General features: G+C 40.2%; 1 protein-coding gene across 2 annotated transcripts; it reads left to right on the forward strand.

The window, feature by feature from the left end:
• Nucleotides 1-338: 338 nt before the first annotated feature.
• Nucleotides 339-22,199, forward strand: blnk (B cell linker). 2 transcript variants are annotated; one of them, XM_078288837.1, is made up of 24 exons: nucleotides 339-407; nucleotides 835-897; nucleotides 8,424-8,470; nucleotides 12,202-12,267; nucleotides 12,862-12,908; nucleotides 15,874-15,917; nucleotides 16,025-16,139; nucleotides 16,595-16,698; nucleotides 16,938-17,010; nucleotides 17,217-17,300; nucleotides 17,408-17,433; nucleotides 17,517-17,551; nucleotides 17,704-17,760; nucleotides 17,958-17,985; nucleotides 18,124-18,175; nucleotides 18,428-18,488; nucleotides 18,607-18,634; nucleotides 18,867-18,897; nucleotides 19,741-19,819; nucleotides 19,971-20,002; nucleotides 20,144-20,199; nucleotides 20,317-20,400; nucleotides 20,482-20,637; nucleotides 21,644-22,199. In XM_078288837.1, the coding sequence occupies exons 1-24, from the start codon at nucleotides 339-341 to the stop codon at nucleotides 21,758-21,760; spliced, it is 1,554 nt and encodes a 517-aa protein (XP_078144963.1). In that variant the 3' UTR covers nucleotides 21,761-22,199. The 2 variants fall into 2 exon arrangements, with proteins under 2 accessions (XP_078144963.1, XP_078144964.1); XM_078288838.1 differs by lacking the exons at nucleotides 339-407; nucleotides 835-897; nucleotides 8,424-8,470 and adding an exon at nucleotides 11,403-11,536.
• Nucleotides 22,200-22,209: the final 10 nt, after the last annotated feature.

The raw sequence follows: 22,209 nt of genomic DNA on the forward strand, positions 1-22,209 counted from the left end.
GTCACACTCTATTATGGCACTTTGTTTCATGAGGCTTTCATATAGATTGACTTTGAGGAAGTCCCTGGTTCCCTTTTGTAGGTATTTAAGTGCAATCGCTGGGACAAATTTAGATTTTTTTGAAACTCGTATGAATTGCTACATTACTTATGGATGAAAGAAAGTGAAAGAGAGAGAGAGAGAGAGAGAGAGAGAGAGAGAGAATATGTGTTCCCCTAATGAGGTGACCTCCCTGTGTGTACTTCCCAGTGTAGAGGCAGACCGGTGTGCGAGGGGTCAGTCTATTACTGTACTTCCAAAAGCAGACTCCACTTCAGAGGTTCCCCGCCGTGACAGAAATGAACCTGCCGTCCAGAGAGGAGTGCGAGGCGTGGAGCCAGGCACAAGTGGCCTACTTCATGTGCCAAGTGAGTAGAAGAAATATGGGGAGAGAATATCGGGACGCTGGTGGATGCTGATTAAAGATGGCATCTTGAAAGTGTGTATTACTGGAATTGATTTCTCATCCTTTTATACTTCGGCGGTTCATTCTGGCTAATAAGGGCATGGGGATAATGTAGATAGGTGGCATGAAACAAATCCAAATCTCTAACAAGGATGTGTTGGCACTGCCTTAACACACTGTCATCTCATGTTTGACTATATCTTTTTTATACAGGCAGGCTCTGGTTGAAGTGAAGCATTAGAATAAATAGATAAAGACCGAGCTGTTTTTCTTACCTTGAAAGCTATTTAAGAGGACAGCCAAGTGGAAATTAAGTTCACTTAATCTATACAGTTTATAGTTTATGTAAATTCATTCAACAAGGTAAATCTGTTCTTTACTGCACTCAGAACCAAATGCAAGACTGCGCTGTGACTGTGAACAGACTGAGAATTAATGGGCAGAGATTCTTGGTAAGTTGCCTCCCTTCACCTGAATCTTTCCAGGAAATATACTGTTACCGTCATTGCTGCAGTTACATCATTTGTTAATCCGTTCAGGATCATATCTGGATTGAGGCCATGTTCAATTTGTTATTCTAATTACATCAGAATGGACAAATCCTCCCAAGCAATTGTGATTGTAATTATGGGTCTGAAAAAGAGCAGAATAATCACATCTCCTAGAGCTATTTTTGCCAATAGTCGACTGTCAAACTCAGTACAATCCAGTTTACAATGACAAACATTTTGTACTGTTTTAACCCTTATTTAACAGGTTGACCATGTCCATTGTACAGGAGTTTGTTCATTTGTGTTCATTTAGAAGTTTAAACTCTGATAGGAATGGTAACCCTTCAAAATGCAGAATATTATCCAATGAATATAAAGTTTATGTCGTGTTTCAGCATTGCAAAAATCCAAAATTGAAAGACTGAGGAGAGTTTACAGGATATGAAACATCATTAGTCAAGACTCGCTCCCTTGCGTTATTTCCCACACTCACTCAGTATGTAAATAGTGGTCCAGCTAATGTGGAAGTGAGTGTAACAATTGCAACTTCTGCTTTGATAATCCTGTCTCACTGCTGTGCCTCGGCACTCTCAGTCGGTCGCATATCCACTTTTAGGACCCCCCACTGTTTCTGTGAAACAGACTGACATGGTGCTCCAGCGTTCTGTCTCTCTTTATTTGGGAGAGAGAGAGAGAGAATGATATGAATTGAGGCTAATGAAGCTGTGATCCCTATTTATTTCAGTAAATCATTCAATCTGTTTCAGTCATGGAGGGGCAGAAAATTTCAGGAATTTTTCAGCATTGAGACAACTGAGGCGTGGATTGTCAAAGGGGTTTGAACACAATACTAGTTTTTTGAACTGTCAGTGTATTTTTTCTTGGTTATACCTCGGCCATTCTTATTAGATGTGGGCATGCCTATAAAAGCATTCATTCTTTGGTATGGTGGGTCTTTGTGGCGGCCACTTAAAACGCTCTTGTCATCCCAACAAGTGAGAGCAGCAATCTACATTTCTATGCATTATTCACTGACCCTGGGCTGATTCCATTTTAGGTGAAATATCACAGCAATACCTAATAAGCACCAGGGATTCTGATGTTCTCCACGTTCATTTCTAATTCAGCCCTCCCTATCTGGCCGGCTTATTTCCCCAAAAAATTTGGTCAATGGGGATTTCAGACCAAATCAATCAAAGTGATTAATTCAGAGAACTGGCTTTGATGTGTGAGTTACCACAGCAGATCTGAAAAATACATATATATGTGTATTGACAGATCCCATAGCTACACATCCAGCCAGTCCACCTCAGCTCTATTAAGCTCAGGTACGCCCATGCTTGTATTGAACAAGAACATTTCACCATAGCTGCACAGTTGGCTACACACACACACACACACACACACACACACACACACACGCTCACTCTCTCTCTCATGGTTAACCACCTTCAGGCTGTGAAGTTTTAGAAGATGACAACACTCAGACGTTGACACACATTCCCAGTCGTACAGTATCAATTCTGATCTTAACACCCAGTTGTATAGACTTTTATCAGTTCGCTTTGATGCTGTGAGCGGGATTTTTTTACTAGAGCTTGTGTGACAGCAGAGGATGCACTGGTATTGAATGTGATACCATAGTGGCTGAGGGGGAGAAAACAACATAATGCAACATTTGGTGTGAGAATTTATGCTTTCTGGTGGATTACCACACCACTAGTACACCAATATTCAATGTAGAGTGATATATTGTTTGTTGTATGTCTTGCACTGTCCCTTTTTACTGCATATGAGGTCCTGGTGTCCTTGTACCATGTGTGTAAGCATGAACTGCGTTACTATTTAAAGTAGTAACCGGCAAGATCCTCATTTTTTGATTTTGGCAGCATCTTTTGGTGCAGAGACCATTTGTCAAACAGTGTGTCCAGTACTGTGACGTCTTTCTCCTTGGTGGTAATCCTCCTGCTAGCATAAATTCTCACACCAAATGTTGCATTATGTTGTTTTCTCCCCCTTAGCCACTATGGTTCCACATGGCCAAAAAATGCTTCTAATTCCAAATTGACTCATTGGGAATTCAGCGTGTGTCTAAGGAGAGAGAGGGTCGGTGGTGGGGAGCTCTGAATGTCAACCAGTGTGGGTGCTGCTGCTGAGAGCTGCTGGTAGCTGGCTTTGCATATCCACGTGATGTTTAGAGCAAAGATCATAAAAGCTCAAGTAAGTAGGCCCGAGTAAGTAGGCGACGCAGATCCAATCTAGCGTCATAAGACAACATCAGAGGCAGCTATGGCTCTACCCAGAATGCTTGCATTTTCTCCACATTAGGTCTGCAAAGCCTCTTCTTCATTTGATGGATAAAAAAAGAATCTAATTCCGTCTGAGAGGTGGGTGGCTGAACACTAGACTACAGTACGCTGGGTAATGACAGTCAGTCACCTAAGCACATTGTAGATAAAGGTAATCTCCCTCTTTTTGATGCCATGTTCACTCTCACAGGTAGACGGGTTAAAAGAGGTATGTAGATCAAAAGAACTGTCACTCCCCATCTCTGTGACACTGGCTGTCATGTAAGTAAGTCCGTCACTTTCATGTTTTGAGTGTGAGATCAGCAGTACAAACGTCTGCCACTTGATGTAAAGGACAGCGTATCCACACATCAACTGCAGTAGCGCTGACACTACATGGTTGTTTTTGTCATCATTTAAATATCCATACATGTGCAATGCTGAAATTGTACGCAGATGATGATATGTGCTTTACAAGGCAAGTTTTCTAAAAGGTAGTTGAATAGAGGAGGAAGGAATGCAATTTGCCACCAGAGGTTGGGCGTTAATTACAGTGGCACTCAGGTCGGAGGTCTTTCCACCCATCTGAGGCTGGGTGATAAATGAGCAGGATCATGTGCTGGTTTGAGAGAGCAGCCTGTTAGGTCAGACCATGGCCTTACTACATCTGATTTGAATTTCCCCTTGCATGAATGGTATAGGAAACTTTCCAACAGAGCAAAAACCTTAAACCAGAATTCACGTGTTATTCCTGTGAGTTTGGAATATTTAGCACATAGACCAAACTGGTATATATAAAAAAAAAAGGAGTAAAGACTCTATGACGTTATCAAGAACAGGAGGCTGTGTGCAGACGCTGTGACAGAACCAAAGGTAATTTTGTGGGCATGTAGCTGCTAAGCCGTTCCCTCTACTGTGAAATGAAGCTCATTTCAGTGTAAAAGCTCTAACAAATGTTCCATTTGTCAGTGCTGCGGATGGAGCAGCTCCGGAAAGAGCATCTTGATGACACCGCATCGCAGAGTCTGGGGCCCGATCTCAAACCAACCATGTGGCCGCTTGCGATTTCATCAGGCAGTCACGTATGAACGGTTGAATGTTCAAAAGTGATCATCCAAATGGCTTTTTTTGGTGAAATGAGATTCAACATAGTCCAAACTGAGATTTCCAATTGTCATTTGCCCTCTCAAGTGCTGTCATCATTTTGGGGTTTTCGGGTTCTGTCTTTGTGTCTTGCCTTTCTGTTTTTTTTCATCTATGGCAAAAATGAATGGGATTTTTGGATCCTGTTTACCAAACGTTCTGTTCTTAAAATAGGGGAAATAATCTAAGTAGAAATGACATATGACTTATCAGTTATTAGGCTAGATATTTTAAAGCATAACTGAATTTTGAAAAAAAACCATGGTGTGGATGAGGCATTATCTTCACTTCACAAAGCCACAAAATGCTGGAATGCTAAGCTAAGTATGGCTAGTGATTTATTTTTTTATTGCCGCTTTAAAACCCATGAGAATCCACTTGAACAAATAAAGAAAGGCAAAATAGAGGAACCCTCGAAAGTCAATATTAGCGTTGGACTGAGTTACAGGCAATCATTTTAGACCCCTATTCATTTTCACGTTAGACTGAAAGGGAAGAATCCTTTATTTGGGCTGAAAAATGATGTCATGCTTGAGAGGACAATTAAATTACACACAGCTCTCACTAAACAACTAGGAACTCTGTGTGTGATTGCTAGATTACGTGCTGAGATGTTGCTGGCTGTGTGACTGAGGGATCATCCGATGGGAACTCTGTATTAAAGGACTACACCGAATTTTAAGGAGTTTGGCTCATTGGTCACCAAACCCAATATGTGACAAGAAAATTGGCACCAAAATCATCTCTGTGTCTCCGGTTAGATAGCTCTGTCCTGTGTGCATGCTAACACTTTAGCATACAGTATGTTTAGCAATTGTAGGCGACTAGTATTATCCTAAAGGTGCGAAAATGAGAACTTGTTGTAGTTTAGGCTGGATAGTTAGTTCATTTTAGTGACACAGGTCTAAACCTGTCAGTGCTTGTTCATGGGATCGGTAAAATAGATAGAAAATTAAACAGAAACGAATGTACTTTCACCAAAATTATCTCTGTGTCTCCAGTAGCTCTGTCTGGCGCGCATGCTATCATTTTAGCATACAGTATGTTACGTAATCATAGATGATTTTCATTATCCAAAGTATGATAGACCTTTTTGTAATCTAATTGGTATTAGTTTTTATTTTATGGCTTGTAGATTCATAATTTATGAAAACAAAATCACTAGTGAAGTCCGTGTCAAATCGACAGCACAAAAACTGTAGCTGTCTGGCTAACTAGTCTAACTAGTAACTAGTCTTGCGGGAAGAGAGATCTGCTGCCAGTGAAACAGCATTGTTTTTAGTTGAATCTTAAGCTCAAGCTCAAAGGGGCAGATAACCACAGTATTTCCAATACATGTTGGCTAGTCAAACCTGGCAAACATGTCTTACCTTTCTTCAACAGCTTGCATTGGTCAGCAGTGAGCATTTGTGGCCACATGAACATGTTCATCCTCTCCTTAAAATCCCAAGACATTTGCTTCCCTCCCTTATCCAATCTGTGCAGAAAAAAAAAGTCTGGAGCTCTGCCAAAACTGACAAAATTCTCAGATGCCAAACTGCTTTGAGAAGCAACTGTCAGGGCCGGGCCTATATTTCACTTGTGTACTTTTTACACCATTAATGATTACTTTCGGTCTGAATATGGGACAATTTTGTGGGGGGTGGGGGGGCTGGGGGTCATTCAAAAGTGTAAACCAATGGGATATCAGTGAGGGAGAGAAAGGCAGTTTCAGTTGATGTGAATAAAATTTACATGGTGTTACATGGAGTTTTAGCCAACTGAGCCACCAAGACAGACCTTTTAGAGAATGTTGCCCCTGGCTAGAAAGAAAGTAACAGTGTGTGTGTGTGTGTGTGTGTGTGTGTTTGTGTGTGTGTGCATGTGTGTGTGTGGTATCATTGAACTGGCAGATTCACTGCACAAAACTTTCACATGAATGTGATGTGGCATAAAAACTAAAAAAAAAAAAAAAAGGCCATTCATAATGAAGTACAGTAGATCTTTTCTTTTTGATACAGAATAAGGAAGATCACCAAGTTGAGATTCTCTGGAAACAGGCCCAGTGTGCTAAACATAATATTCTACAAGCAGAAATCATGATTTATTTTCAGAATTAGAGTGAGGAAACAGCAGCTGACTAATCTAGTAGGGTCTATATCACCGTGCATATATTACATCGCTCATATGTATTGGCTTTCTGGATGATTACACCTGGGATCTCCATGCAGGGTCCCCCCAGTAAAACCTGTCCATTTCCAGCACTGCGGGCCTGTAATACGGAGGAGCTGTTGTGTCTCATTTGAACAAGCGCAGACACTCCCATAAATAATTCAAAGTGGGAGCAGTGCCTGAGTATGCACTGGAGCGAACTATTTGATATTTTATTCGGTGTCAAAAGGCTAAGTCTGATTTTAAAACAGATACTTTTTTTTCCTCCTGTAAGTCAGTGAGATGATCAAGGGTGGATCTGTGTAGCAAAGTTCATTTCTTTGAAGGAGGTAAAGCCGATCATATTAAGTGATCTCACTCGCTGATTTACAGATGATTAAATCACAGGCTTTGCTTAAAGGGGGTTTATTCCTAGAGGTAATTCCTAGAGGTCTTTTGTTGCACCATGGTTCACACATTCAGACAATAAGGCAATGTGAGCTGCAATAACAAGCCCCCTCTCTATTTAATCTGCAATCAAACTCATAAACTGCTTTGGTAAACTACTATATCATCTACTATAGGCATCTTAGGAATACATCATTGCACTTGCACAGGGGAAATCTGCAGATAAAGAGCCATGCATTATTCATATCCAGATTAACTAGCCATATTAGGTCCATACCTCATAAATTACTGTTACATTTACCTCTTATCACAAGTTTCTCACTTTAATTGTTTTGTTTAAAAACTTCCAAACTTAAAAGTGCAATTACAAACTTTCACAAACTTTTTTTTTTTTTTTTTTTTTTTTTTTTTGTCATGGATCTTCATTACTTTATGACAAATAAAAAAAAAAAAAAACAGAAGAGAGACAGAGCAAGGAGCGACCTGGAGCAATGAATTATGAATGAAGAGGGGAATACATAATTTAGTGGGATTTGTTGCATATTTTATGGTAATCATGCTCCTTTCATTTACAAATCACAAGTGCCTCATTGCAAAACAGACAGGAAAATGTGTCAAAAAATTACAGCGCAGCAGGCAGTCAGATATACGTTCCCGAAATGTTTGATGATTTGTGAAAGCGTATGGTATATGGTTTTGTATCGTTAGTTAGGGGAGCGAGCTCGTGACTGGAAGGTCACAGGTTTTAATTCAGGCAGCGAATAGGGAAATGAAAAATGAGACTTTTTACCACTGCTTTTGAATAAGCTATTTTTGTTTTTTAACCATATACTTCTTACATTTACTTTTTGCACTTTTTAAAGATTGCTTCTCCTGTTCTTGTGTCCCTTTATGATTTATGATGATGTCATGACCTGTTTTTAACCATATTTGTAAAGCAGTTTGGGTTGCATTGCTGTATGAAATGAGCTACAAAAATGAAATAGGATTTGATTTGATTCTCCCATCCCTCCACATGTACCATGTATGATCCCTTGAGCAAGGCACCCATCCCCCAACAGCAGCATGAGGCCAACAACATCAGTCTAAGCTTGTAGCACTGCTAGGTGTTAATATATGTATGAATATAATGTATGTAACCCTCTCTCTCCCCCTGCAGCTAAAACCCCCAGGCCATCGCCGTGCACCACAGAAGAAGTCAGCTCTCTTCCTCTTTAGAAGGGTTAAAAGAGGAAAAAAACATGGGTGCTGTTGAAATGGCCCTTAGTGAGATGCTGCCATCTCCTGTTAGATAAGAGGCGATGCATTGCCGTAGATGTCATGTATTTCTGTGTGCAGCACTGATGCCCAAATACCTGTATTTAGTGATGATGACATACATGCAGCATCGCCTCTGGTGTCACAAGGAATCACAATCTGCTCCGTTCAGTCATTTGTGAACACTGCAGTCTCTCATTTTTGCCCAACTTGTCATCAGGTGTCTATCAGTTCATGACAGCCACTGTTGTTATTTTACAGAACCTGTCTGACAGCGACATGAGCAAGTTTAGTCTCATCCACCAGCCGTAAGTAACTTTCATACAGCATGTCTTCATACACTCTCTTCCCTCCTTCCTTCATTCTTTCCTTCCTCTCTCCTGTCTATTCTTTTATGCGTTCTTCCTTAATCACACCAATTACCGTTCAAGGTCGCTCATGATCTGAAAATATCACCTACGGTACTTTTGCTGTCATGAAAGGGAAACATTTATGGAATACTTAAGTTATTCACAAAATATGTTTTCTTACAAAATTGGAAACTGATATATTTACTTTAAAGTAACTGGAGGCCTCTAAAATTAAGTTAACGTGTGCTTCATTTGTGTGCGTGTGTGTTTGCATGTGTGTGTGTGAGAGAGAGCATGTGTATGCACATACAGTGCTTATGTTGTATGTATGCCGGATGCCTCTGAAATCAAATCACTATGTATGTTTAATTTGTGTGTGTGTGTGTGTGTGTGTGTGTGAGTGTGTGTGCAGGTGTGAGTGCATGCGTGTAGTTTGTTTGTGTGTGTGCACATGTGCAGCTGGCTTTGTGTGTGTGTGTGTGTGTGTGTGTGTGAGGGGCCTTTCTGTCTGTCTGTCTGTCTGCCTGCCTGCATGCACCTGCACATTTAAGTGTATGTTTGTGAAATATGTTCCTGTTCATGGGTCCCCATGTGTATGTGTGTGTGCCAACAGTATGCAAGTGCACAGTGAGCCAAAATGCTTGGGAAACAGACAAAGACATTTTTTGTCAAATGATTTGATCTTCAAAAAAAATTCCAACTTTTTCTTGTTTGTTTCTTGAGGTCAGTTTCAATTCGCTCATTCTCCTGAGTTCCTGTTGTCACGAAGTGAATCAGATGCTCGTTCAGTCAGGAAGTTGCGCGAGGACTCCAAAGAGCTTGACATTGGCACATTAGTCATCGCTGTTGTTTTGATTGGCCTTGTTCAGCTTGGGCAGTAAAATTCCATGTAAACAATTTACATAGAGCAACACTGAAATTCTGCAATGCAGCGTGATGTTTGGATGCGTCAAGAAGAAGAAGAAACCTTTGGCTGATGTATCTTGTGATTACAGCTGCACTTCTGAGATGATTTATAGTTATTACTACAAATATCAACACTAACAACTGAGTTTCAGCTTTGAAACGTTAATTCTATGCCACGGACAAGCAAGAGCATGAGAGAACATTTTCCACTGTCTCTCACAGCCAGAAGCAAGACAGAAATTAGTCAGTCTGTGACATAACGTGGATGCACAGCTCCACAGAGAATGAGCTGCAAAGGCAAATGGAAAGGTGACAGGATACGAGACAAAGTGTAAAGACTTCAGCACGAGGACACAAAGTGCGCTCAGTGGCCTCCCGGTCGCTGTCAGCAGAGCAGCGGCGGGCTGGATGCGGGGTAAAGGCTCCCCGTCGAGGATGAATCATGTACAGTGGGCTCCTTAAAAAGCCAAGCTGTCTCTTTAAATCTTGTTTCAAGTCTGGAACGGTGCGAACGCGTCTCGCCGCAGACGGCTTCCTGGTTCCTCCACATCTGTTGTGGCTGAACCCCGTCGTGGCCGACTGTGATCAGAGCTGCAGCAGACATTTATTTTACCAGAAGTGCCCGTAGTGACATAGTGACGCTGACAACACGCCGTACGCTGCGGATCATCCTGCAGCGCTTCTCACGGGAAAAGCTGCACACTCATCATATTCACTCCCTGTCCTATTCAAAGGTTAGCTGTGGAAACAGAGAGGATTACGCCATGGTAGTTGTGGTACTTTCCGTGAGTCACCATGCATGACCTCACTCCCACACCAGTTGTCAGGCTAAAAGCACTGGCGGCTTAATAAACGCCCGTCTTACACCTACAGCCCATATGGAAAGTGTCAGACCATGCATAGGTATATTTTTTATAAAATGTAGTGAAGGTGATTTAAATGGGTTAGCTGTAATCATCTAAAGGCAAAAAGGACGCCCAACAGCGACCGCAACAATAACAATGTTATTTGTGTTGCAGCTTTCAAAACAGAGTTCAAAGGACTTTATACACAATAGAATATTAAGACTAAGTCATAAAACTGACAAGTAATAATCTATATAAATAAATGTCAATTTTCCTACTCTCTTGCTATAACAGAATAGTGATTCAACCTATAGCCAGTTCATGAAAGCTTTTATTTTTTGCTGATCTAAACACCCGGTGTCTGGTAGGTCTTTATGGGGAAAATCCTCTGGTGCACAAGAAGTGCTGACTTTTATGTTTCTAGAAGCAGCAGTAGCGGTTTGTTTGGAATAAACAGAAGAAGAACTGGGTGGTTAGCGTGAGCAGCGATAGCCACCAGACAAAGAAAAGAAACTCAAACTTCATCTACATAAAATCAGAGGAAAAAGAGGTCACAGTGCTGGACACGCTGTTTGATTGACAGGTGATCTCTGGGAAGAGCAGTGCAGAAACACCACAGCAGTGAGCGCTTAGTGACAAAGATGGAGGCAAAATAAGAAAATGAGGATCTTGCGGATTACCACTTTAATCGAATACAAATACAATGCAGGTCAGTCTCATATAGGCTTAAGTGGATATGGTGGAAAGTGTGGGTGCCCTGTTCCAAAACATGCACCCACCATCTATAGACCTCCTCCAGTGACCTATTTCAAGGGGATGCACACTCTCCATCTCCAGCATGTTACAATCCCAGTCAACATGACTGTGTGCAGTAAGGTATTTAGAGCGGGGATGTACAGCTGGGCCTTTTTCTGTTGGCAGCAAATCTGTTGTTCCCTCCACTATACTGGAGAGAGTCGAGAGATGTGATTGCAAGAGGTTTGTTAAAAATGTGGTCACTGAAGTGTGTGTGTGTGTGTGTGTGTGTGTGGGGAGGGGAGTGGAAAAGAGAAGTGATTTTTCTGACAGAGGTGGTTAGAATGAATTCCCTCCCCTCTGTGACAAAGAAATGACCTGAGCACAGCACACAGTGTTCATTAACAGTCCAGCAGTCAGGCAGCACATGCAGAGTTAATGCATCAGAGGAATAATACCCAAAAATGTAAACTCCTGCATCAGATATGAATATGGATACATTAGGTAAACTCGCTGCCCCTGCCACTGCGAAGATTCGGTAAGCATTTTTAATATTCTTTTGGGCTTTTTGTGCGGACAATTACACAGGAAACAGTGATTTTTTTTGAAAAATATGACTTCTGCTAAATTGCGACTCTATTAGGCAATACTTGGAAACAAAAATCTCATCATTTTTTTTCATATTTGTATTGTGGTGTCAACAAAAGCGTTGTGCTCATTCCATTAACTCTGCATTTACTCTGCAACATGACAAAAGGTCCAAAACTTGGATGGGGAGAAAAAAAAGAGAAATCATCACCATTTATATTAGAAAACATTGGAGTATAAAAACAGTCAACTATTTGTGTGGCCGTGGCATAAATCTACACCTAAATGCAAACCATGCCAGAAAAAGTGAAATTGCACAGAACTACAGAGGAGCTGAAGAGTGACAGACTAATGTGAACGTTAGAGTAATTACATTTCTCCAGATTGCCTCCCTCGCCCTCTGTGGCAGTGTAATTGCGTACTGTGCGGTTTCCAAAGGTCTGAGTGCACCTTTGCGCTTATTCTAAGTGAGAGCTGGAATGATAATGGCCATTACTCGCCCAGAGCCGTTGTTCAGCACATAATGCTGCAAAAAATTCAATACATATTAATCTTACTTTTTTTGTTGCAAAGATTTTTCTGAATGACGTGAGCCCAATAATGTGTTTTTCCCAGGCAGCTTCAGAAGATCGTTCAGGACATCAAGAAAAATGACGGCGGCCTGCTGAATAAACTGAGAAGGTATGCAACACTGATATCAGACATAAAAACAATATTGTGATAATTCAATAATTTTAGCGTATTGCTCAGCAGAGGGCAGGACTCCTAGACGTTTGATCGGCTAAAAATACCATTGGAGTGCAAACACATGGGCGTCAGAAGACAATGTTGATTCCTCTTTCATAACTGTTGGAATTACACAGAGCCACAAACTAAAAATAGTCACTGAAAAACTCGAACAGATGGCTGTTCTCTCACTTTCCTTTCCTGAAATGAAACCCTTTAAGACACATAAGGACACATACTGTAATGGCACACGTGTCCATCTATTCTGTGACTGACTGGTACAATAGTCATCTAGTAACTATGAGTATAAAAATATAGTCATTTTACACGTCTACAGCAAAGGTTTCTGGCATGATGTGGTGTATGCAAATGAGAAGATGTCACTAAGATATCCCCGCTCGAACAATTCCACTCTGTCAATCACTCATCACAATTCACATAAATCACAGTTTACACTGTATATTATATATATATATTTCTATCTGTTTTCCCTGTCAAATCCTGTCATTTATTGTCCGCTGCTATTTTCAATGTCTCTCTATGTGGCAGACTCAAAAGCAAACCACTCCCAAAAGTGCCTGCGAGAGATTACCATGGTAAGCACTATCTCTTTTTAACTGTCTCAAGATGAAATGGTATGAACGAAGCATTAAATACAATTATTTTTCTAGTACATGTTTTCTCTTAAACTGAGTCCTGAATATAAATGGTTTGAGCTGATCACTTAACAGATTCTAAGTTAATTTCTGCTATAATGTATATCAGAGCCACACTGCCTGAGACCTTGGAAGCATAAATATCTCCCAGGAAAGTTTCGGGCCGCTCTTAACTAGAATTCATAATTTTTCAACATATCTGTGTATCTACTTTGGGACAACATTTGTCACACAATATGCTATAATAATAGCAACACATACTGACAAGATATACATATTGAAAATGAACACAATGTGTTGTCATGAACTTGACGCACAGATGTATTGGACATCTTTTTAAAGAGTGCAGAGATGTTTGGATTTCCACGAGGGAAACACTGGTTTCCAGTCCAGTCTGTCATCATTACACAGTAACAACATGCTGTATGCTGTACTCTGCCTGGGAATCAGAGGCAGAAAGAATAAGAAAACAGCACTCATAAAATCATTTGAAACAAGTAAGAAGGAAGGAAGAAGGCACAAGATAAAAAGATGGATGTGATACTTCACAGGCTGTGATTCATTTTCTCTCATATTGTATTTGACAAGTGTGAGTGACGTATACACACTGTACTTCACAGTATACAATATTCAGCCATGGTTTTAGATTCTGGTGTTATACAGACCTAACATCAAGGTAAACTACAACTATACAATATACAGTCCCCCCTTCCATCCCCCCAACACACGCGCCCACACACACACACACACAGAGAGAGTATTTTCAAGCACCCTCACTCTGGCATACGCTGACACACACACTAATGTAGAGACAGATAAATACTTCATATACAGTGGACTACATGATCCCTGAGAAACAAACTCTGCATCAGCATTATAACCAACTAATAAAATAAAAATAAGATATATAAAGTATATTGCACCATACAAGTGTTGCACAAGGATAACCATTGCACATAGCCCTGGCCAAAACCATCAAATCCCTCTCATTTAACAGTCTACTGAAGGAACAAAAGACTTGCTAAACCTGGTATTTTCCTTTGCAGAATCCTACCTTTGCCCCGATAGCTTAGTTGGAACCTGTTGTGTAGAGGAGAGGGTGAGTAGGGTCACTGAGGATGCACTCAGCCTTACTCAGAATGAGGTCTTTACACCACTGGGCAGCTGACATCTGGTCACACCCAATGACTCTACTCGCCATCTTGATAATGCGCTGCAACTTATCTTGGTCTTGGTTGCGCATGTTACCAAACACACAAATCAGGCCAAAGGACAAGATGCTCTGAAGGACAGCCTTATAAAACAGTTGCAAGACATAACGATCAACATTAAAACTGTTCAATTTTCGTAAGAACAACATTCGCTGTTGCAGTTTTTTGACCTTCACAGTAGCACATTCGTTGGACTTCAACTGGTCATCAATTTCTATCCCTAAGTATTTATAAATATTAACTCTTTCAATGGGTACATTGTTGACATTGGTGAGTGGGACTTCTCCTCCACTACGTCTAAAATCTATGACCATTTCCTTTGTTTTAGTCACAAAGTTTTAGTCACATGCTGGAGTCTATGTAATAAGAATATTGGGCTTTCTTTCCTATATCTTGTAACAAGATCGAATGATCTTTTGACAGAAACACTTTCTCTATTGCCCATCAATTCCAGGAAGTCTCTTGTAGGCGCTGAAGTTTTACATTAGCAACAGCTCAAGTTCAGGTGTGTCCTTTGTCGGAAGGAAGGCAATACTTTCATATAAATGTGCCTTTCTTACACAGTAATTGTTCATGGCTGCACCCACTTGGAAAGGGTTTTTTAGACTTACCTGGATTGTACAAGAAAGTGTCATTTCCTCTGGAAATACCAGGTTCCAACCATATCCGTTTTTAATTTATTTCCTTTTTCAAATATACCCTGCATGTTCTGCAACAGTGCCTCGTTAAACATTTCAATTTACTTGATAAGAAAGCTGAAACTGGACTGCAAAAAGAAGCTACACTTAATTGTATGGTCTGACTGGGTTCTTACCACACTCTCTCTCTCATAATCCAATGATAAAATGGAGTTATCCACATATTCATCATCTTTGAATAATTCCTCACATAATGTAGCATGCATGTTCTGCAACAAACAGTGCAGTGTACAGACTAACTATGGTGCAACTGGACTGTTTTCAACTGGACATTTAATTCTATGCCCCCCCACCCCGTCCCCCTCCAGCGTTACAAAGCAAACCATTACAATTTACAGTGTAAGTAATTTGCAACTGAGCTGTAAACAGGAGCAACATTTAATTGTGTGATATTACAAACAAACCAACAGCCAAACAGAAGCAAGGACTGAAACCAGTGATGCATAGCCAAACTTCTCCCTAGCCACACTGCAACAAAGTCCATCTTAACAAGAACTTTAATATAGTACTGAATCCTTAAAACCGTATTTTTATCAAAACAAGTCAAACATTCTGATATTTTGGATGAGATAATTGCGTGTTTCAATACAATTCTGCTTTTTAAAGAATAGAGAAACAGTGTCGATGTATTAAAATAAGGCAGATCGCTCCACCTGTTTCCAGATATGGCCCCTTGTTTAGAGGAAGGAAACTGAAGTGAACTGAAACAAGTGAAATTTCTCACCAAACTGGCTAATACATTTAATTGTGTCTTAAAAAAAAAAATGAAGTAACTCAATACAAGATAGAGATCTTTATATAGTGCAAGAGATGAGGAGACATGGTCCACTGGTTCCTCAAAAGAGAAGTTCACTGAGAGAGGAGGGTCTCATGCCAAAAATGAGACATGTACTTTTTGTAAATTATGACACCTATTCAGATGATTGCTGGCATGAAAATGAAACTTACTATTACCTAATATTTTTTGAATACCTAATATTATCTCTGTGTTTACAGATGGTGACATGCAGCGTGATGAACAACTGTCTGAAGGCGAATTTGTAAGTTGGGCTGAAAACTGTAAACTCAAACAACGCAGGAGTTATTTTGGTAGTGAAACTTTTAACAAACAAAGCTCGTTTGTTAAAGTATGTTCTCACTGCCACAGGATAGTGACACTTATGAGGATCCACATGAAGACCATGATGACAGCTATGAGCCTCCTCCCAGTCACAGGGCCTTCACCACAACATCTGCTTCCTACCCTCAGGGGGAGTATGTTGGTCAGTACAGCCGCTTGAGAAAGGATTGTTTCATTTTCACCATTACTTTTTGGACTGAAACATGACCTGTTTATTTTCGTCACAATACGTGGTGAAAAGGCAGCTAATTGGGTACTGGTTTTAACGATCTTCTCCTTTTTCACACTCAGTCCAGCACCTAGACAGCAGGTCCCCCCACTCACCGTAACCACAGAAAACGAATACATCCAGAATGCCTGTTATCATTAGAATTTGCATGTACCTTCAAATTTCACATGCAATTTCTATATCTTTAGTAGTTTCTTTTTTGCATTAACCACTCTTTTCCCGCACAACTGGAATTGAGTAATTTATACCCTTCAATAGCCGAAACTGATGAGAAAAAAGCCACAAAACACAGACTGTGGTGCTGAGGTTGAAATGGCATTTTATGCAAATGCTGACGTCCTGCTTCTGCTTCTGCTTCTCTTTTCCAGGCAGCTGCAGTAACCGGCCCAGCCAGCCGCCCAGGAAGCCCGGCCGCCCAACCAAGGCCTCCAAACCACTGCCCCCTAAACCCACCCAGATGGCTAGTGATGAGGTGACACAACTTAGTTTCCGTACCATAGTTAGACAGAAGACAGATGTCTGTTATGCTTTGTTGGCTCGCATAAATACTGTACTTCAGGCCCACGTGGGAGCTGAGTTTCACCATAGATACTGCTGCAGGCCCTACATCATGGCACCCTGAGGAGTTACATCAGATCCTGTGTATTGGTCAATAGCTTCCACTGAGCACGGACAGATTTTTCACAATAGTTTGTCTTTGTTGTCTTGTAGGAGGATTACATCAATCCAGACGGCAATAATGATGATGACAACTACATAGAACCTACAGAGAAACCACCTCCTAGTAAGATACAGATAGATCAGATACAGAGTACAGATGAGAAAGATTTTGGTATATTAATATGTGCAATAAGAACAATACTGATACTACTACTATTACTACTACTGCTATTACTACTACTACTACAAGTACAAGTACTATGACTATTATGACTACTACTACTACTACTGCTACTACTATTACTATAATAATGCCATACTTCTCCTCAGATCCTCCGATGCATGGCAGGGACAGAGCAGTGAGGAACTCCCCCTTGGTGTCTAAACAGTTACCAGAGCGCCCTCCTAGTCCTGGTAGGCTACAACATGTTTATAAAGTGGAAACACATACCAGTAGTGAGGTGCTGGCTAACAGAAACAGAATTCCTCTATCCCTAATATTGGCTTTGGTTATGTTTCAGATGTTTATGAGGTTCCTGACGAAGAGGTAGGTTTTCTAATGGTCAACAGCAATTACAAATAAGTATTAATGATCATTTATGTGGAATTAATCTTTGGTCCCTTTTTAAGGCATCGTTAAAGGAGAACTCTCCTCCAGTAAGCAGGTCAGTTTCAGACTCATTGATGACTTTTTCATGAGTTACGTTCATTCATATCTTTTTTATAAACTTTAGCTATACAATATAAAATAAGTGAATTTTGGAAATGATTTTGAAAGCATTTTGAGACAAATTGTTTTCTTCCATCAACATTACAGACTGTGTCCAATCCCCAAAACACATTCACAGTCTTTGCCACCTATAGCCAGCCCCAGGTAGGTCTGCTGACACTGAAAACATTTAATCTAGAGGCCGACACTCAGATTTTCTAAGATACATTGTCAAGATTGCAAAACAAAACTGTATTTGAAGTATAATTGTATTTGTTTGTATGAATGGCCCACCCAGATCATTTTTTTCTCAACCTATACAGCTTCACTATTACTATACTAATAATGATTTTTCCTTTCAGAATGAATATTAGGAAATGTCCTATTCCTGTAAGTGAAATATATATGGTCAGGACTAATTGCACTTTAAAAGAGGGCTTTTGAAGAGAAGATTTGGTGTACACAGCGCATTGAGGCACTTTTAGGCACACGGCACTTTGACTCATCAGTGGTTTTGTAATTATCCAGATCCAGGAGCCCACAGGCGAGGATGAATATGAAGTTTGTGATCCAGATGATAGTAGGTATCAAATCAAGCAATGACTTAATGGAATTGTTTTCCCCTTCATTTCCATTAGATGACAGAGACAGCTACCATGAATCATTCTAGCATGCTGCGCCATCTAGAGGATGGCCAGCGGAATGAGAAATATGTTTCTCCCAATAAATCATCAGTACTCACCAACACATAACTGTTCAGCAAAGACATCGACTACAGCATGAACCAGCAGGTCAGAACACACATTTATCATTGCATTGTCTGTTCCTCTAGGCTCCAATACAAAATCTGAGGAGGATCCTCCCCCACTACTACCAAAACCTTTGCCCAGAGAGTAAGCATCACTTACATAACAACTCTACCAATTACTGTATACTGTAACCCATTCAACTTTAAGAAGTGATTTACTGTATGTCTCATAATCTCATTATATCTTTCTTTTTTAATTTTAGGAGGTCACCTCAACCACCTTTAAGGCCGGTATGAATATCTTCTGATAAAAATCAAGTACTCTATGCCTGAATATTAGCTCAAAATAACACTATAACAATAGCACTCACCATTACTTTTCAGTATTTGACTTTATTAGACTTGTTTTTAAAGGGTCAACTGATGTCAGTCAACATTACTGTCAATGTGCTTATTTTAGCAAGCGGCTAATTTTGAAGACCTTGTTCATGATGCTAAAAATGAAATACGACTCTTTTTACAGAGGCCAGATGTAAAACACAGGGAATCTGAAAGTAAGTGTTTACATTCATAAATGCACATATACATGCATATCAGTTAAGCCAATATCTGGCTTTTATTAAATATTGGATATTGACCAGTGAGTGTTGTTCACCTCTGATATGATGGAGGTTCCTCCCTGACCACAGCTACACATAAACAGTCTGTAAAACCCTGTAGTCAAATTTTATCTGTGCACTTTTTATTTATTCATTTAATTGTTCTGTAAGTTCTCCATGTCAAGGCAGTAATGTATCCCAGATGCGGTCGGTCACCCTGCCTTAAAGAGCTGCTAACCCGGCTGGCTTTCGTTGCAGACTTTTAGTGTCCCACGATGGTAGAAATGCTGTTGCAGAAGTATGGGGGAAACACTGAATGCTTGTAATGTTTGGGACATAAACTTTAAATATATTGAAGAGTAGCTATCGGCACCTACGATAAAAAAATATCGGTATTGGCTTTCAAAAACCTATATCGGTCAAACCCTAATAGACACATACATACGCTGAATTTACAAAATATTAGGGACACTGATGAGGAGAATCCAGGTAAAAGCCATTATGCCTTATTGATTTCACTTACTAAATCTCTAATAATCACAAAGGAGGAGATGTAGATGAAGAGAAGCAGACGAGTTACAGAGGGATTTTTAAGATTTGATTCAACTGAGATGTGGATTGTGCAAAGGGGGCTGCAGCTCAATATCAGGAAGATGTCCCGAGTATTTTGTACATTCAGTGTACATACATACGTATACACTTACCTTTGTCATTTGTGGAATTTATTTTTAATGTCTATATTTATTACTCAATAGCAATGATAGACTTTTTAACTACTGTCTGTCTGGATTTCCACAGGCCGGACACTGCCCATGATGCACAGCAGCCAGAAACCCCCTGTTAATAAAGCACATACAGCGGACTATAAACGACCAAAGTAAGAAATGCAGTATATTCACTATAGGCTTACGTGTCAGTAGTCACACTACACATTTGAATGCCTCTGGAATGGGGATATTTGATTTTTGAACACAGCACTGTTCATTTACTGTGGTTTGTGTGAAAAAAGTCTGTTGCCTCCTCTGCAGGATTCCTCTTCCACAGATATTAACCCTCCCCAGTAAGTACAGGCCTTTCTTGTGTCTCATAGCCGGTTAATAACCCTATACATTTATCATTTAGTGCATTTATCATTTAGTGTTTTACAGTACTAAAGCCACATTATCATGAATTATTCATGTTTGTGTCTCTGCTGTCCCAGGACAAGCCGACAGAAGAAGTGTTTCTGCTGAAGATGGGTCAATAGACACAGAAAAGGTTACCCTCTTAAAGCACTAAATTGTCCAGATGAAGAACTGATTCATAAGTGTTAAGAAACTATGTTTACCATGATGATTTTTAAAGCTTTTCTATACTTGATTTACTGTGTTCCAGGGGGTAGACGTCTATAAGAAACCCTGGTACGCCAGCGCCTGTGACCGCAAGACCGCTGAGGACGTCCTGATCCGGTCCAATAAAGTGAGAACCTCAGCTGAGCAGTTTGTGGATTATATCCCATAAAGTCATGTCGAGTTTGACTGTGAGTTCCTTTTGTGTCAGGACGGGTCGTTTCTGGTGAGGAAGAGCTCCGGCCAGGACACACAGCAGCCCTACACGCTGGTGGTGTTTTACAACGACAGAGTGTACAACATCCCGATCCGCTTCCTGCAGACGACTCAGCAGTACGCTCTGGGAAGGGAGAAGAAAGGGGAGGAGGTACGGCAGATGACTTTTCAGTTTTGTTTTGACATGTCGAAAATGAGTGCATAGGGGCTTTCTGGGTTTCGGCCCACATGCATCAAGCCTCTAGGGATTGTAAAACGAGACATATTTAAGTCTCGAGTGCTTCCTCTGTGATTTTATGTAGCAGTGGTTGGTAGAGGATTGGGTTCGACTGATATGGGTTTTTGAAGGCCAATACCGATATTTTTGGATTGAAGCTTCCGATATCTAATATTTTGTGCTAGTATTAAGCAGTATTTAAATTTGACCATATTCATGCCAAATACATTCCAAAAAACTACAAGGATTCAGTGTTTACAAAACCTAATACAGTATAATCACTGGTCAGGCCTAAACTATTATGAAAAGCAGTTTGGTTTAATCAGGAATTCAAAAAAAAAAAAGAAAAACACAACGGAAAAATATATACTTCTTTTGTCAAGAAAGTACATAAAGTCAGGTCCAGGCACAACTGTGAGTTGAATATAAAATGCTGGAATTCATATTTAACTCACAGTTGTGCCTGAAAATGAATTTATATACTTTCTTGACATTATTTTTTCTATTGCTGTGTTTTCTATTCAGTTCCTCCCAAGCCATAAGCACCTATGAAGTTGATTCGAAATCCTATTCGCTCTGAGTGCAATTCTTCACCGCATTTTGGCTTGTCATTCTATAAAAGTACATTTTCCTAAAATATCCCCAATTCATTGAGTTTTGAGTTTCAATATGAGCTTCCAATATATATGGAAAAAAGATGAGCTGGTTGGAAAAAAAATGCTTTGCTTTACTGTACCTAGACTACACATTTCAAATTAGAAAAAAAACCCAACATTTTTACGCTACTTCAACCATCTCAGGCAATGCATTACAATACAATTTAAGATAATGAAAAAAAGCTGAGTAACACTGGGAAAATGTACAATTTCTGCTGAATAACATAAGACGAAACATTTCCTCAGAGGCTTCGGTGACTAACTGATCATCCTCCCCTCCTCAGCGTTTCAGCAGTGTCTCCCACATCATTGAGAACCACCAGAGGATCCCTCTAGTGCTGATTGACAGCCAGAGCAACACCAAGGATGCCACCAAGCTGTGCTACGCTGTGAAGCCGTAGGTGACCCTCACTGGTCTAGGGCCAAGATCAGACTGTCTGACTTGTATCCCGTACCACTGTGTTTACTGTCAGACCAATGTTTACAGAATTGGTAATCTGATGCTATTCTCGTCCATTGTTATTTTTAGTTCATGTCAACAGGATTGTATATTGGACTAGTCTGCATAGCTGGCCATGCAGAGCCAGAATAGTACTGACTCAGAGGACTCAACTCATTAGTTTATTGCCAACACATAGAAATAAATGATTTTTATATGAAACTCACTCAGTAAAACAACGCAGTGTATAAAGTGTATAAAAACCAAAGGATGAGGCAGTGTTGCTGTAGTATTAGGAAGCGAGTCATAGCATAATTTTAGGGGGCTAACCTTGATGGAGCCAAAACATGCAAGATTGTATTTTTTATTGTTTTAATAAAATTCTTGTTTGTGTTGTATGACTCAGCCCGC

This window comes from Centroberyx gerrardi, chromosome 15 (assembly GCF_048128805.1).
Source record: "Centroberyx gerrardi isolate f3 chromosome 15, fCenGer3.hap1.cur.20231027, whole genome shotgun sequence".
NCBI classification, from domain to species: domain Eukaryota; kingdom Metazoa; phylum Chordata; class Actinopteri; order Beryciformes; family Berycidae; genus Centroberyx; species Centroberyx gerrardi.